At 37.3% G+C, this 15,793-nt stretch overlaps 1 protein-coding gene across 1 annotated transcript; it reads right to left on the bottom strand.

Moving 5' to 3' along the window:
* Positions 1 to 1,804: 1,804 nt before the first annotated feature.
* LOC131085051 (fibrinogen-like protein 1-like protein) lies at positions 1,805 to 4,519 on the bottom strand. The gene is made up of 2 exons (XM_058026849.1): positions 4,372 to 4,519; positions 1,805 to 2,914 (listed from the first exon to the last, which is right to left on the bottom strand). Exons 1-2 carry the CDS (start codon positions 4,517 to 4,519, stop codon positions 2,214 to 2,216), a joined length of 849 nt encoding a protein of 282 aa, XP_057882832.1. The 3' UTR covers positions 1,805 to 2,213.
* Between the last annotated feature and the right edge of the window lie 11,274 nt (positions 4,520 to 15,793).

The raw sequence follows: 15,793 nt of genomic DNA, 5'->3' as shown, positions 1-15,793 counted from the left end.
ATTACTTATTTTCATCCAGTAGTTAGTCCCTAACCCAGCCACCGTGGTAATTTCCATCCATAGTTTTGTTAGAGGTGTGGAATGTAGCTCAGTCCCTGAGTTCAATTAAATGTTTCAGGTTTTTTTGCTAGTAGTCATTGTTATGAATTTTTATTACATTTTAAATCTAATTTTTTTACTGGAATTCAATGCAAAGGTTTGTAGAGCTAGTTAAAGTAGTAACTAGAGTCCCTCCAGCCCTGGACAGCTGGGTTTGGTCTGCTGGTGCCCAAGTTATTCATACAGCTTGTTTGCAGAGTCCTTACCCCCAAAATCCCCTCAGACAAGCTCAGGGTGTGCTGCAGAGCAGTTTGCCTGCCTTTGATGGTCAGATGCAGCTGTGGGCTTCCACGCTTCCATGTCACGGTTGTTAAAACACATTTTTGGAAGGTGGGTGAACATCTAGCTATATGGCCATGAATTCTAACAAAAGCTAACAAAATATAATATGTGAGACTGGCAGCACTCAGGTGATTTTCTTGTATCCTCATCACAATTTTGGATAGAATTATGATAGAATTATAGAGATGGAATTATGCAGAACCCACATTACATTGACTCAATGATATAAACTCAATTCAGGTACTAACCATTTCTTCTCCGGTCACACTTCTGTCTTTGAGCACAGATTCAGGGGGGGGAAAAAATCAGATGCTGCAAAATTGGCATGTGTGCTGTGTTGGCCTCACCCACATCACATAGCTGTATCTCTTTCTGAAAATGCTGCAGTGCATCAAGAAAACTAAAACTTGCTTTCTTGGCTTTTCTACTTCCAAAATAGTTTCTCATCTTAAGCAATCATGACAGTTTTGGTCCTCTTAAAACACAGTAGAATTTATTTTCTGGAGGAATTTTCATGAAAATTATAAATAGTATTTTAAATTAAAAAGCAGGAATTCAACAGGATCTGTTGATGCAGTTTCTGTAACTGAAATATCAAAAAACCCACACATGATAATCTCATTATTAGTCTGACATTTTGTAAATGCAACAATAAAAACTCTTCAGTTGTCATTCAGTTATTCCAATGATATAGAACTGTGTGAAGCAACTCAAACAGTGGTAAAAGAAAACAAGATCTTCAAGGTTACAAAATTTTAAATCTTTTTGTTTATTGTTTTAAAACAGAATAATTTATAATTTATCTTTTTTTTTATTTTATAGTTAGAAAAAAGGCACTGTTTAATTGATGTCAATGTCGAGTACTAAAACAATTGAAACTCTTAAATGTGAAATAAAGCAGCATTCTCTTCTTTTCTTACAGTGGTATTAAAAAAAGAAAAACACTGAAGCACAGCATGGTACAGGGAGAAGTAACAGTCAAATAAAGGTAAATAAAGTGGAGTAGTCTTCAGGGTAAAAATGGAGGAATAAATAAACAATTGCTATATCAATCTGATCTTTTTAAAAGTATATTCACAGTTTCTTGGGGGAAAAATTCAGAAGGGTTGTAAGCTTTGGATCAGTGCCTTTAAATGGGAAAGCTGGCAATCCCATTAGTGCTGAGTGCTCTGAAATGAAGGCAGAAAAGAAAAGCCTGTGCTGAATACTTCACTGTATATGGGATCATTAAAAAGTAGAGATAAAAGAAGAGTCAATGAAAGGGGAAAGAAGCCATGGGAGATGAGGGTAATTCCAATTTCAAATGTTAAAATACCATTCACTAAAGTTAGAAAAAAAGGCCTGTTGGAGTCCTATGGTACACAATACACTTCAGTGTGCATTTTGTAAATGTAGCACTTTAACTGGAAATTTCCTCCCTGCACAATATATGAAGATGTGCAATTATAGATGTGCAATCAGTCATGAACATTGACACCAGTGCAAAACCTTCTGAAATGCATTTTTATTCATGTATATATGGTACAAGACATCATATCCTGCATTTCATATCGGACTTGTCTTATGGCTAAAATAGTATAAAATTAATTATTTAAATCTTCTGGTTATTTAAATCTTGCGGTAAAGGCCTCAGTTTCTGACAGTTTCTCACTTGTGTGGTTGGCAAATTTCTGTGACATGTTCCAGTATTGGACAATATGTCAACATAAAGCCCCTAGAGAGGCCCAATTTAAATTTCCAGCTGTGGTTACTTAGGGCCATTACTCAGTCAGTGAGTCCACTTGAGTCACTTGAGAAATAGTCCATGTTCCTGTCAAATACTCATGGCTTGTCTACAGTTCAACTTTCTGACAGGGGCAGGCCTTGGTAGGGTATGACTGGTGGTGCTCGATGGGTTTGACCATCATCCATGCAAACTTGCAGGGCTGTTGCTTGCTGCAGTCTCTTTGCCAGTATATCATGTTCCTGCGGTTCAGGTTTGCCCCAGCACAGGCATCATACCACCAGCCTCCCCCAGGAATGCCATTGAGCTCCAGCTTAGCACAGTTCATAAAGTAATTGTCATTGTCTCTGTCCTTGGTGGTGAACTTCTGGTTGTCATGGAGATAAGCTTCTGTGTCCAGGGTCAGAGCATCAGTGGCGTTGCCTTTGTAAAGGCCAACCCTGATGCGATACTGAGACTCCTCCCCCTCAATCTGGAATGGCTCATACTGTCCCCATTTGACTTCAGCATTTAGATTCACAAGTTTAACTCCAAGTATGTATTGCACTGAGCTGCCAGTTAACTGATGCATGTACTCATTTCCTAACCAGTGGTTCTCATCAACAGAGCCAAATCCATATTTGTAGTCCTGCCAAGTCCTGTCAAAGTCGACAGTGCTGTTGGCTGTAATGTGCTGGATTACTGTCCAGCCACCATCCTGCATGTTACAAAAGACAACAATTGGTTCTTCTTTTGGCTGGATGATATAAAGGCCATCTCTGGAATTTCCTTTGGAGTGCTTTAAAATCTCAAAGCAATCCCTAGGATAGTCTGAGTAAAATAAAAAGAAAGAAAAAACAAACACACACAAAAAATTAAAGTAAATTCTGTTCAAATAGTAAATTTCAGAAATTGAACTCTGTCCTTTAGAGTGACTGAATGACTCTCTTTAGACTGGAAACTGACTGACTTCATTGCAGCTGATGGCCATTTTTTCAGCTAAAGGGGGAAGATTTCTGGGAGGAACATGCAGGAAATATTCAGAAATTCAAAAAATGGTTTGTTACTCTGTCATACAACAGAAGTATGATTTTGTATTTTTGACAGAAATGTGGTTGAAAAGCCAAAAACTGTGTACATTCCTTTTCTACCAGTGTTCTTCCAGACTGAGTACTCAGCAAGTCTGCAATTCCCTGTGCCATCTGTAGGACAACTGATAGCTAGACCTGGTCTTTTCCTCAATCAACAAATTAATTTCTCTTGAACCAATTTATACTTCAGGCACCTCTAACATCCTTGTGTTAAATTCTGAAATGCATGCCATGTTTTCACTGATAGAGAGATATTAAAGCATATTTCTTGTTAACATAAAGCTTATAAACATCTGAGGATTTTCATAGGAGGAATTCTTTTCACTCAAACGCCAGGCTAAATTTCATAATGGATTTGTAGTCAGGACGACAGTTCTGTTCAGTGCTGAACACCAGCATCAGGAAGATGGGTGAAACTGCTTTTCCATTTTATTGCTCATCCAGTAGACTCAGAGGGTAACAAAAATGGCATATAAGGCTTGGGTTGACCCTCTCTATTGGGCTAAAATATTTACTGGTATTTTTTAAATGTAACATATTTATAAGGTAACGTCTTGCTCTAGTATAATATCAAGCATCTCTGAGACTGCAGCACAGTGCTCTGAATTTTACAATTGATTCTCAAGCTTCTTAAGAGCCAGAACATAATTTATTTAAATATACATTTACATATGTATGAATTTATAGAGAGAGAATTCCTTTTGTAGAGAAGGATGGCATTAATTGTTCTGTTACTCAGAAATATGTTTATGAATTGCAATCACTCCCTTCTCCATAGAGTTGAAAGGCATGTCCTTATGTCATTAGACTGTAAAATATTTGTAATTTGTATTTAATAAAAACTTGACAATTTTATTATCTCTGTGAGAAAAATTCAGTAAAAATTACATTTTCCTGGTAGACATAGCCTACCTGACTCCAAATATGATGCCATGATATTATAGAAGGATTATTTAAGTAATTTATATGGTGATGTTCAAGCCAACAATACACACAGGGAACCTCGCAGTTGCCCTTCTCAGTGATCATTATAAAACAACTTCTACAGATGGGTTCAGGACTCTGTGGCAGGACATGTTCATGTTGCAAATTATTCTTCCAGGGCTAGCTTTGGTATGTGTTGGTTGAAAATGTTATAGCAAAGCAATAAAGTAATGCACAGAACACTTCCAAATCACTGTCTGCCTTGATGAGTACCTTTCTGATGGGCGTTTCCCAGTCTCTCATAGTCCCTCTGGGGCAGGAGGTGGGCATTAGCCAGGCCCAGTGCCTCTCTGGAGCCCAGGGACACAGAGCACTGAGAGAGCAGGAGCAGCACCAATCCTGCTGATCTCCTCAGCGGCATCGTCCTTCTGCGGCACTCCTCCTGCAGCAATGCAGAGCTGAAACACAGATTGGAGCTGAACATGGCAATGGTTATGGCTTCTAGTGCAATAGTACTGAAGGAGAAAGCTTTTGAAATACTGAGCTTCAATACAGAAAGCATCTGTCAAAGTTGGCTTCTCCCATTTTTGAAGGATCTCTTCTTTCCTCATGTCTCATTTCTGGCAAATCATTCATTTCTCTGACAGAGTGCTGTGCTGAATCACTTAGAACATCTCTCACCTTGTGCCATGCTAGGCAATGAAACATAATGCAATTTTGAGTGTGGCAAAAAGCCATCGAGAGTAATGTAATGACTAAAGAAAAAGCACAACTTTTAATTATCAGAGTTAAATTTTTCTTATTCCCTGAATCCAAACTTTAGTGAAATAGAGACATCAATGGTCAAAGAGACAGAAGCAGTAACATTAGCTCTGCTGACTGTCTGTAGCTCAAACAGTACTCAGACTAGGCTTTCCTAGTGCTGGAAAGGTTTCCATGCACTGGAGAACTCAACCTGAACTATGCTATGTTGTGAATTTCTGTCTACAGCTTGAAGTAACAGGTCACAGGTTTCAATCAGATTTTTTAAAAAAAGTTCAGTAGACAAAAAAAAAGGACTTTCTTTAGCCTCTTCAAAACCCTGAAGTTCAATATACTGAATTGAAACAGCTTTGAGCCTCATTTTATCCACCTTTTGGGGTACATTAATACTTCATTCAGTACAGAAGAAGGCTCACCAAAATGTATCCACCTTTTGGGGTACATTAATACTTCATTCAGTACAGAAGAAGGCTCAGGGTATTACTGGACTAAATCTTGAGGTCCTCACTTAGGCAAATCCCAGATTCTCTGAAGAGGAGTTTCTGTCAACAACAGCTTAGAATGAATCAGGTAAACAAATGTTTCCTATGCTCTCAAATGATATATTTACTTAGACTCAAATCAAACTCTTTTAATGCTCTTTTAAATTTTTTTTTAAGGACTGGGCTCCCCACAGTGGCTTTGCTGAAGGCAGAAAATAGATCTACCAGAAAAGCTCTTTGGTCAGGGCTTATTTCCTGCCAATGTCAGCACAGTCTGCAGAGGCCAGCACCCTTCTCCACAGTGCCTTATATTGCAACAAAGCCACATTCCTTATAATCTAATGACTTAGCAGATTCAGGAAACAGTTTTCCAGAGTGAAAAAATTCAGGGTATTATTTTTTCAATGTCCAAGATAAATCATTGCAATAAAGTTCAGTTTTGAGAGTTAATTTTTCTACCTACCATACACAAGGCCAGCAAACCAGAATTTTCTATTCCACCTAAAACTATTCAGTAATAACTATGATTTAAGATTAAAATATAATTTGCCATTTTATGTAAAGTTGTTCATTTGACATTGGAATCATAATAAACTGGAAAATTACATTCTATGAAATTTGGCACAGTGCTTCCCTTTAAGCATTTAAATTCTGCTATACTTGTGTTTTCTACTGTCATGTATCATCTTCCCTGAAAGCTTTGATATTATTGCTATTATGAAGTATTAAATTATAAATTACTTTAAATCAAACCCTAACCCACAAGCCCAAATCCTGATTTTCATGAAATTTGAACTTGGATCTGGAGGGTTTTTTTAACTGTTTTGGTTTTCTTTTAGTATTTTTGAATATCAGTCTTTTTTCTTCACTTATATTTATGCATAAACATTGAAAATTGATTTAAAGATCAATTTAATTCCAGAATAAAAATTGATATTAAAAATTATTAAGAAAGCACCCAAGGAACACAGCACTGGGCAGACACCTTACCTCTTTCAAGTGAAGACTGGCCAAGAACACAAATGAGCTCACTCTCTACAGTTGTACTTTGCCTGCTACTTAAGTCCAGGTGAATAAATCAGATCCAATGTGCTATCTCAAATGCAGCAAAATTGCATAGTCCTTATTTCACACTGTGCTTAATCTGCTGGACTTTGCTCTGACATATACTTGCCATAAAGTATGCATGAATTATAAAGTACAAAGTTCTTCCATAATTATTAAAATGACATAGTAATTAAATTTCCTTTATGAACCAATAGTAGTGGAGAACCATGAAGAAATTTTAGTTCAGTGAATTATTTATGTTGCTTAAATAGACACAGGCAGATGCTAAAATTTACTACTGAAATATAGTCACATTTAAATTGCACAGAAATTATTTGATTTTTAAGTATTAAGAGCAACCCAACTATAAACAATGTTGTTACTTCATGTTTTAATGTGAATGAATCAGAAACAGTGTCTGAGAGCTCTAAAAATACAGCAAACAAAAGCAGATCAGGCTGGTCAACAGTTTTCTATTTTAGTTTATGTGGAATAACAAGAATCAGTTAACATTAACTCAGATCAAAACTGTCATGAACTAAATAAATTAATTATTGCTATGCACCTATGTATCTGAAAGTTCTACTGTCTGTCTGCACAGCCTTTAGATGATGTCTTATCTACATTTACCCTTTCAAAGATTAGACAACACTTAAGATTTTGAGCTCTCTCATCCACCCTGCAACCTGCTTTGATCAGATTCCATCCTTGAAACAAATCACAACTAAAATTGATGGAACATTTAAGACCTGTGCAAGCTCTACTTTGGAATTCATATCAAGTCATAATTTCTGTTCTTCAATAATTCATCTTCAGCAAGGATTTGTATTTCATGTACAATTAAATCAATACCCATAGCAAATGTCTTAGGAAATATTTGCTTGTAACATTTAAAACTCAGTGATCTTTCTCTTCCATTTTAAAGTAAAAGCAATCTATTACACAGGAGGATGTCCACAGACAGTCAGAACAGTATCTTCTCCATGACACTGATCAGTAGTAGAGCTACAGGGAAAAGTTTAAGAATACATATTCTCTTCTTTAGCATTATGAAGCTCGGGGAACTTCTGATATTTGTGTGTTTGACAATATCTAATTTATGGCTGGTACTAAGTATTACAAGCCATGTCTAAGCCATGAAAATACTGTATGATAACTTATGAAATATAAAGTTGCTTTGAACATATACAGATCTTGCTGAAATAGTATGCTAAGAAAAAGGAGGAGAAGGTACTTTTCCACTCTCTCCTTATAGATACACTCTGAAAAACACCATTGACCCTACTGGTACTTATTGATGGGTCTCACATCACCCTGGTATAAACTGGGGTGCATCTTTGGTGCCTTTGATTCCCATATATTTAATTACTGTTTATCTCCTCTGCTGTCTTTCCATTTCTCTTTACTTTCTTGCTGTTTGCTTCTTTGTTGATTTCCAAACTTTTGTCTGAGCTGGCAGAGCAGAAGTGAAGTGGGAAGTGTTTAATTAGAAGGGAGAAGGGCACCAGCATTCATTCACTCATGCTCAGAAAGGCATCTATTTTTGTAGATGAAAACTTTGAAAAACAATTAAAATCTTTGCATCTCCCTCTCTGCTCTTGATTCTGAGAACAACTTTTAGAAATTATATCATGATCTTAAGGTCAGAGTACTTTAGATAGGTATGGTTTGATAATATACAGATTTCAAAATAAAACATTACTACAATGACTTGTTGTTAGCCATGTTAATTAAGATACTTTGTTTCCTAGCCCAATGACCACATATTCCTTCTCTAAAGTATGCTGAAGTTTTAATTATTTTTCTGATTCTGCTGAGCTTTAACAGACAATCATTCATTTGAATTTTTCCAATTCAGGCTCACCTGTGTGGAAATAGTCTTTATACATTCTTCATATCCATATGGCACATGGGTCCAGCCTGTTCAAATCCCTCTGCAGAGCATTCCTGCCCTCCAGCAGATCAACACTTCCACCCAACTTGTCTGCAATCTGACTGAGGGTGCATTTGATCCCCTTTTACAGGTCATTGATGAAGACATTAAACAGGACTGGCTCCAGAGCCAAGCCCTGGGGAGCAGCACAGGTGAGCAGTCACCAGAGGGACATGGCACCCTCACCCCCCTCTGGGCCATCTATTGAGCCACTTTCCTACCCAGAGATGAGTGCACCCATCCAAGCCATAGGAATCCAGTCTCTCCAGGAGAATGCTGTGGGAAACAACATAAAAGGCTTGACTAAGATCCAGGTGGACACCATCCATAGGCTTTCCCTAATCCACTCGAGTGGGTCACCTTTTGATGGGAGACCCAGTTGGTCAGGGTCAGGGTCTTTCACAAACCCATGCTGATCCCTTGGTTGTCCTGAGTGCCATCAGGATGTTCTGCTCCATGAATTTCCCCCGCACCAAGGTCTGGATGACAGGCCTGCTGTTCCCAGATCCTCCTTCCAGTCCTGTAGACAGATGTATTTCCCCTAACACTCCTGGTTAGCCAGGACTGCTGGTGAATGGTGGAAAGAGGCTCAGTGAGCAGTTCTGCCAGCTCCCACCTGGCCCCATCGACCTGAATGTGTCTGAGTGGCAGAGCAGGTCGCTGAGCATTTCCCCTTGGATTATGGCGACTTCATTCTGCTCCCCATTCCTGTCTTCCAATTCACAGGGCTGAGTAGCTGGAGAATAACTTGTTGTCAACCACTTCAAGAACCTCATGTTTTCCTTGTCCTTTGTCACTCTTTACCCCTGCATCCAATAAAGAATGGAGATTATCCTTAGCCCTTCTTTTGCTGGTTATGCATTTATAGACACATTTTTATTGTCTTTTAGGGCAGTAGTCAGATTAAATTCTGGTTGTGCTTTGACCTCTCTAGTTGTATTCCCCATAAGCTCACATTATCTTTGTAGTTCTTCTGAGATTCCTGACCTTTCTTCCAAAGGTCAAAATCTTTTCTCTCTGAGTTCCTGTCCACATTCTCTGTTCAGCCAGGCCACTCTTCCTCACCACCTTTTGGCACACGGGACAGCTTGCTCCTGCATCTAAGATTTCCCTCTTGGAGAATGTTCTGCCTTTCTGGACTCCTTTGCACTTCAGGATGAGGGCAAATCTCTCTGGAAATCCAAGGCAGTTCTGCTGGCCCCCTCCTTCCTTCTCCAAGAATTTAAAATCTGTGATTTGATGATCACTGTGCCCAAGACAGAATCTGTCATTTTGGGAAAGGCTTTGGCACAGGCTGGCAACTTGCATACCCAGGACCTTCAAAAGGCTTGGCATGGGTGATTTATGGATTTGCATGGTTTCCGGAAGCATGCAAAATGCTGACTTACCTGCAAGAAAATTGTTCAGTAAACTGAGGAACACAAGAAACAAAGCTCTAACATGACAAAACACTTAAAACACGTAACAAAGTATGTTAGTATCTTTCCTGAAAGAAGTTTCATAGGCACAGCACAAGTGATTGCTTTGGGAAAACAAACTAACAAACCAGCAAAGCCCCACTGAACAACAAAATCAGGCCATAGAAATACTTCTGCAGCTTTGAGTGATTTTGAATTGCTTTGCAGCCTTGGCTAAATGCACTTTGGTATCTTTGCATAGGATTAGTAACAAAAAAAAAATATTCATAACAGCTTTCACTTGTTCTTGAACTTATGAGCTGGCATTGGCATATGAAGTGTGTGTTTTGTCTGACAATGCAGAAAGCAGTTTTTAACTGCTGAAACACAAGGCTGTTTTCAATACAAATTTTCAATCTCTTTTTACACATTGAGTTTTTGTGAGATGAACCATTATTTGGGGAACGAACCAAAGTGTATTTTTGACTAAATGTAAAACAGAACAAATGCTACACTCTTAGAAACATTTGACTTTTCAAATATTCAGCAAATTTATTGAGATTTCTTATGAAAGAACTGAAGTAAATATTAAAAACATATTCTTTGTACTTTCCTGCTGAACCCAAGGCTAAATTCTAAGGGTGTAGAAACTGAACAGAATTGAAGAGGGTTTTCTTTCAACAAAAACACTGACCTAACTTGAAAAATACAATCAAAACAATCATCATTGAAGACACTGGAAAATAACTCTTTGGTTAGCTGACAGACTGGTGGTAATAAAAATCTTAAGTTACTCATCTTGCTTTGAAAAACAGGTTGATAGGAAACATCTGATTTTTTTACTCTAAGAGTGGCAAAAATTGCCAGATATGAACATTGCAGGTGAAAGCTGTTGGAGAATACTTGCATGGAATGCCAGTTAGGTGACATCTGTCTTAAGATAGTAGAATTTGTGATTCTGAGGGAAGTATGTGCAGCATTGTGAGGAAAATATATTTTAAAAATAAAAGGCAGACCAATAAACTTAGGCAACCATCTTCTCTCTTGCTAAGAGTCTGAGAGAGACAGGCTCTTTGAGCAGGCTGGCAATTAATAAATGGTATTATAGTGAAGATGAAATGACAAATTATTTCTCATAAAGAAAGACAAGAATCATAGTAAGACCACAAAAGGTCTGGCTAAAAAGTTCTTTAAAAATCTGAAAGTCAAAATGAAGTTGTGTAAGTAAGGGGAGTCAAAGGACAAATCCTAAGAGTGATTATGTAGGGATAACACAATAACCGATCATGATAAAATTAAAGGTTAAGATTAAAAAGGTTACCTCTATCAAGGGACATAAAAACCCAAAAAATATTCTGTAAATAGATTGGATATAAAAAGAAGTTAAACCCAAAACCCCATTATTTTATGAGGGAGAAGGACAAATGGCACTGATTTTTTTGTTGCAGACTTCATAAGCAGTGATCAGATACTTTATCAAATGAATTTTAGTGAAGGAGTAGGACTGAAGGCCAGATTAAGTGAAAAACCTCTCCAAAAATCTGAAGTAGTTCAGTATTTTCAAAGTCACAAGGACAGATAAAATTGTGTATGTACCTTACAATCTAGCAAAAGTCCTCTCTGAACCATTTACATAACAAAAAAAAAAAAAAACAAACAAAAAAACAACCAGGGGATGACAAGGTAATGACAATCAGCAAGGAAAGACTGGTCAAGAAATAAAGAAATCAAGAAATAAATCAAACAAGGTTTGTTCCTCCTTGCTACATGGATCCCTCATTTTCTGATCTTTGATCCTTTCACTGAACATTTCATAGAAAGCTCTACATGCTCCCAGAGTCACACTACAAGTATCCCATAATAGTGCTTTTTCCCCTGTATCCCATAGCAAATCCCTGTAGACAATACATCACTGTGCCAGGAGCTCTGGGATTTTTTATTCTTGTTTCACACCAGGGACAATGGTCTAATAATTTTCCTTTGATAACCTTAGGAGCAGAGAAGTCTGTCCCTTCCATTTTCACTGTTTATGCCTGACTAGGGCTCCTCTGCATGTCACTATTCACCCAAATCTCACCAGGCTTTTAGCATGATTAACCCCATAGTCTAACAACAACACAGTCCAGTGCCCACAACATGTGACTTGGAGATTCAAACTGGACACTTGGGAAAGCTTGTTCACCACGAGCAGGGAACAGGGGAAAAGGTTTCCCAGGTGGGTTGTGGAACCTCTGTACTTGGAGATTTTTAATGTTGGCTAGACACAATATGACTCGATAGATGTTGGTGATAATCCTGTTGCAAGTAAGGTTGACTAGAGACCACCTAAATAACCAACACTTCATCAACTGTCTGGACTTCAGAGAAAATAAACTTTAAAAGTATCTAGCATTTCAGATCTGATCCAGATTTGGCATATTGCAAAGTATGAGTCAAACTCAGAGTCATATTTTAAACACTCCCTATCTAGATAACAGTCAGCTTTCAGGATAATTTCTACTACAAAAACACATCTACTAAAATCAGTAAGCTGAAAATATTTTCCATCTGAATGCATCAGTTTTACCTCAAGTACCTGAACAAACAGAAAAAAATATTTGAGAAGTACCTGCACAAATATTTGAGTGAAGAATTTCATATGATTATCAGCCCTAAAATATTTAAAAAGCAGTGTGTTGATCTTAATTTTAAATCAATTAGCTATATGATTTAGTTTAAAACATTATAGCTTAACCTTGTAATATAGGAGTCTAAAAATTATTTTCTCAACTGGGACAAGAAGCAGCTGGAAGCATTGCCATGGCAACCATCTCATTTCCAAAGAGAGATTCTGTGACTTCTGTTGCTCTTTAGCAACCTCGCAGCTCAGTAGCATTGCTTAAAAAAAAAAAAAAAAGGAGGGGGCCTTGAAAGAATCATGAAAATAATGTTCTAAAACACAAAGCAGGCTTTAAGTAAACAAAGTAAATTCTCAGTCTGAGGGTGAGCCCAAGGAAAAGAACCAAACAAAAAAACCAAACCAAAACACATATATCTCACCACTCTAGCATGTGTCTTTGCAAATGACTGTAGAATCAATCTCTCCTGGAAATTATGTTTATCACCGATTTCACTGTCTCACACTAAGTACGTGACTTAGTTTCTTGATCCTACTGTTTAAGGAAAATTGATAGCAACATGAATAATACACAGGGGGTGGATAGGATGGGAGCAAAAAAAATTCTGTCAAAACAACACATTTTACTGCCCACAGCTCTCCCCAGGAGAGAGGTTGAGATCATATCATAAGAATTAGATTGCTCAATGACTACTGAAAGATTCTAAGGAACTATAGTCTAAGAACTTGTACAGACTAGAAAACCTGCAATACCTCTTAAACAAAGACGTTCTGAAAAAATACTCTGGAATTTAGAAATTAAGGGAAGTTCATGCACAGATGTCAAGGTTATGGTTTAAATTCTTATTTACCTTTGCTTCAGTCTCGTTGGCTAAATGCCCTTTCCTGGCTACTGGAGTATTGCATGGTTGTGGCACACTTGGGACACAGATGATGGTCACTCAGACAACAGTGTCTGGAAATGCTACAGGAGCACAAGGCCATACACAGGTAAAAGTACATTTCTACAGGGTAGGCTGGCAGTTTTTCATCATGTGTATTTGCAGAGACCAACACTGCTGAGACCAATACCTGCTGAGACCAAAACCCCTTGCACTGCCTGGAGCAGGAATACTGAAGTTCCTTTCAAAAGGAACACTGTATAGCAGAGCAAGATCTTCAGAGGTGTGCACGTATTTTTCCACAGCTCTGAATGAAACCTGGCTGCACTGGCAACTTTAGTCTATATTTTCTTCATAAAGGAGCTAACTGAAGCAAGTAAGCACTGCTAAATATAATAAACACCACAGAGCCTAATTCTGGTTCAGACTTCTGTTGATAAACCACATCATATTCTTATTGCAGAAACATTTGCTTATTCGAATCCCTAACTTGGAATGTAAAGGAATTGTTAGGATGTAAAAGCATGTAAACATAAACTATACCTATCAAGTATTAAAAATACATAAGGACAGAATAGACAATAAAACACTATTAAAATATCCCCAAACCAATAAAAAGTGCTTAAATCAAGTTAGAAATTTGAATCTTTTTAGATGTAATTATGTTTTGCAAGGAAGAAAATGTAGAAAGTGGAAGTTTATTTAGTTTTTTAAAAAAAGCTATCAAATTTGAACAATGTTCAAGAAGATTAAAAAAGGCTAACAAGGGACTGCAAAGCTGTAAAGGCACTTAAGGAGCTTCAGAGGGCAAGTGTATTCTGTCATATAAAAAAGAAACATAAAGAAGTTCAATGTATGAACAAGAGCATGCAGATTTTTTGTAATCAACAGATTTGATTGAGAGGCAGAATTCTACAAATTTGTTTCTTTACAATGTGATACTGATGAAGTGGGTTGAAAGTAGGAGGTGGCTTTTGGTGTTAGTTAATGGAATTTAAGATGACTTTTTTGATTAAGAGCTATCCAGATCCTTTGGAAATTTTATTCAATCATCTTTTTTTCCCAATGAAATAGCTGTAAACAGTGCATTATGTTTAACTCTTGTATTTGCAGTGAAATATGTTGGATTCTGTAAAATCCTTCTAATACTCTCCTCGGTGTACACTTACACTTTTTGGGGAAAAAAAGAACAAAAAAGCAACTCTAACAATAAAATAAGTTTTAAATATATTACAAAGAAAGCATAGCAGTTTGATCAGGTCTTTCCAGGATAAATGACCTCTCCACCATTAGTCAGCTACCTGGTGATAGAAATAATTGGTTGCTACCAGTAAAACACTTCAAAGAACAAGTGATATATGCAATTATTTTTGCCAGCACGGCTCAATAGAGCTTGGTACTGCAATTTCAACAACACTCTTGTAGCCTTCAAAAAACAACAACGGGCAAAAAGAAGTGAAAAAATTCTGTGCAAGTACCAAGCAGAAAAACAAACCAAAAGAAAAGAGGGAGTATCAACACTACAATGCAAAACCAAAAATGAGAGGATTTCAAGAAAAGTTTCCTCTAGAAATCTTTACTGATTGTCTGCAGATGCTCATGTCTAATGTGGGAGACCCTTGCAAAGCTCTAGGTAGGAGTATTATTTTTATGAAGCAAACATTTATCACAAACCGGGTAATAACACCATAGTTCAGTTCTCATCACTTTTGATAGATATGATGATGGATGCTGTACTTGTTCCACTAGAAGCCTGTCTTTCAGTAACTTTTAGTAACTGCTCCTCCTCTCATCTGAGCTCCTCCTCTTTCTAAGACAGAATGTTTTGCATGGCAAAAATACAGGCTTATTAGGAGCTTTGACCTCAAATTTCTTTGGATACTCTCTACTTATTCAGCTTCTGCATTTCTCACCTGCCAAGATGAAGCATTCTGACCCACATCCACGGATGACTGAGAAAACAAACTGGTAGAAAAAGAAACACTCCTACCTACTGCCAGAAATTTGTTCCAAGTCTTATTCTGTTCTTGTCCCAGGAATGGAAAGTATTTGTTCTGAGTATTTAACTGGATTCTTCATGCATCTGCATGGTAAACAGCAGTCCTATGCCCTGCACACCAGACTATGAACTTGGGTGCCCTATTCTCCATTCTGAAACACAGTGGAAAACTCACACCTGTGTGAACCAGATAGCAAGTAGACCCTTAAAGAATCCAGAGAACTTCTTAGGAGAACATTCTAATATTTCATACAGAAAAAACGATCCTCTAAGAAAAACTGTGTTCTTTTTCACTTGCTGTGTTTGCAAATGAGTTTCACCACGTGTTATATTACCTTGTTAATGTTTGTATTCAAATTAAAAGAATCAGTCAAAAATTCAGTTTTGTTTGAAAAATACAACAAAAGGTTTTTCTGTTGGATATTCACTACCTTTTGCCCTTGACTGAATGACAGTCTTTAATAAATTTTTATTCCTACCAGCCATGCAGAAACAAACACGTAACGCAAATGATCCTAACTGTGGTGTTTTGTGCATCATCAGTAAATGAGCTAACTAGTTAAAGTTCCACTTGTTT

This window comes from Melospiza georgiana, chromosome 6, assembly GCF_028018845.1.
Source record: "Melospiza georgiana isolate bMelGeo1 chromosome 6, bMelGeo1.pri, whole genome shotgun sequence".
NCBI lineage: Eukaryota > Metazoa > Chordata > Aves > Passeriformes > Passerellidae > Melospiza > Melospiza georgiana.
The sequence above is the reverse complement of the archived record's forward strand: the minus strand, read 5'-3'. Positions and strand labels throughout refer to the sequence as shown.

Coding starts and splice junctions, on each gene's coding strand:
- LOC131085051 (XM_058026849.1), bottom strand. CDS start 4,519: ATGCCGCTGAGGAGATCAGCAGGATTGGTGCTGCTCCTGCTCTCTCAG. Junction 2,915..4,371: donor GGGAAACGCCCATCAGAAAG/GTACTCATCAAG, acceptor TATTTTACTCAG/ACTATCCTAGGGATTGCTTT.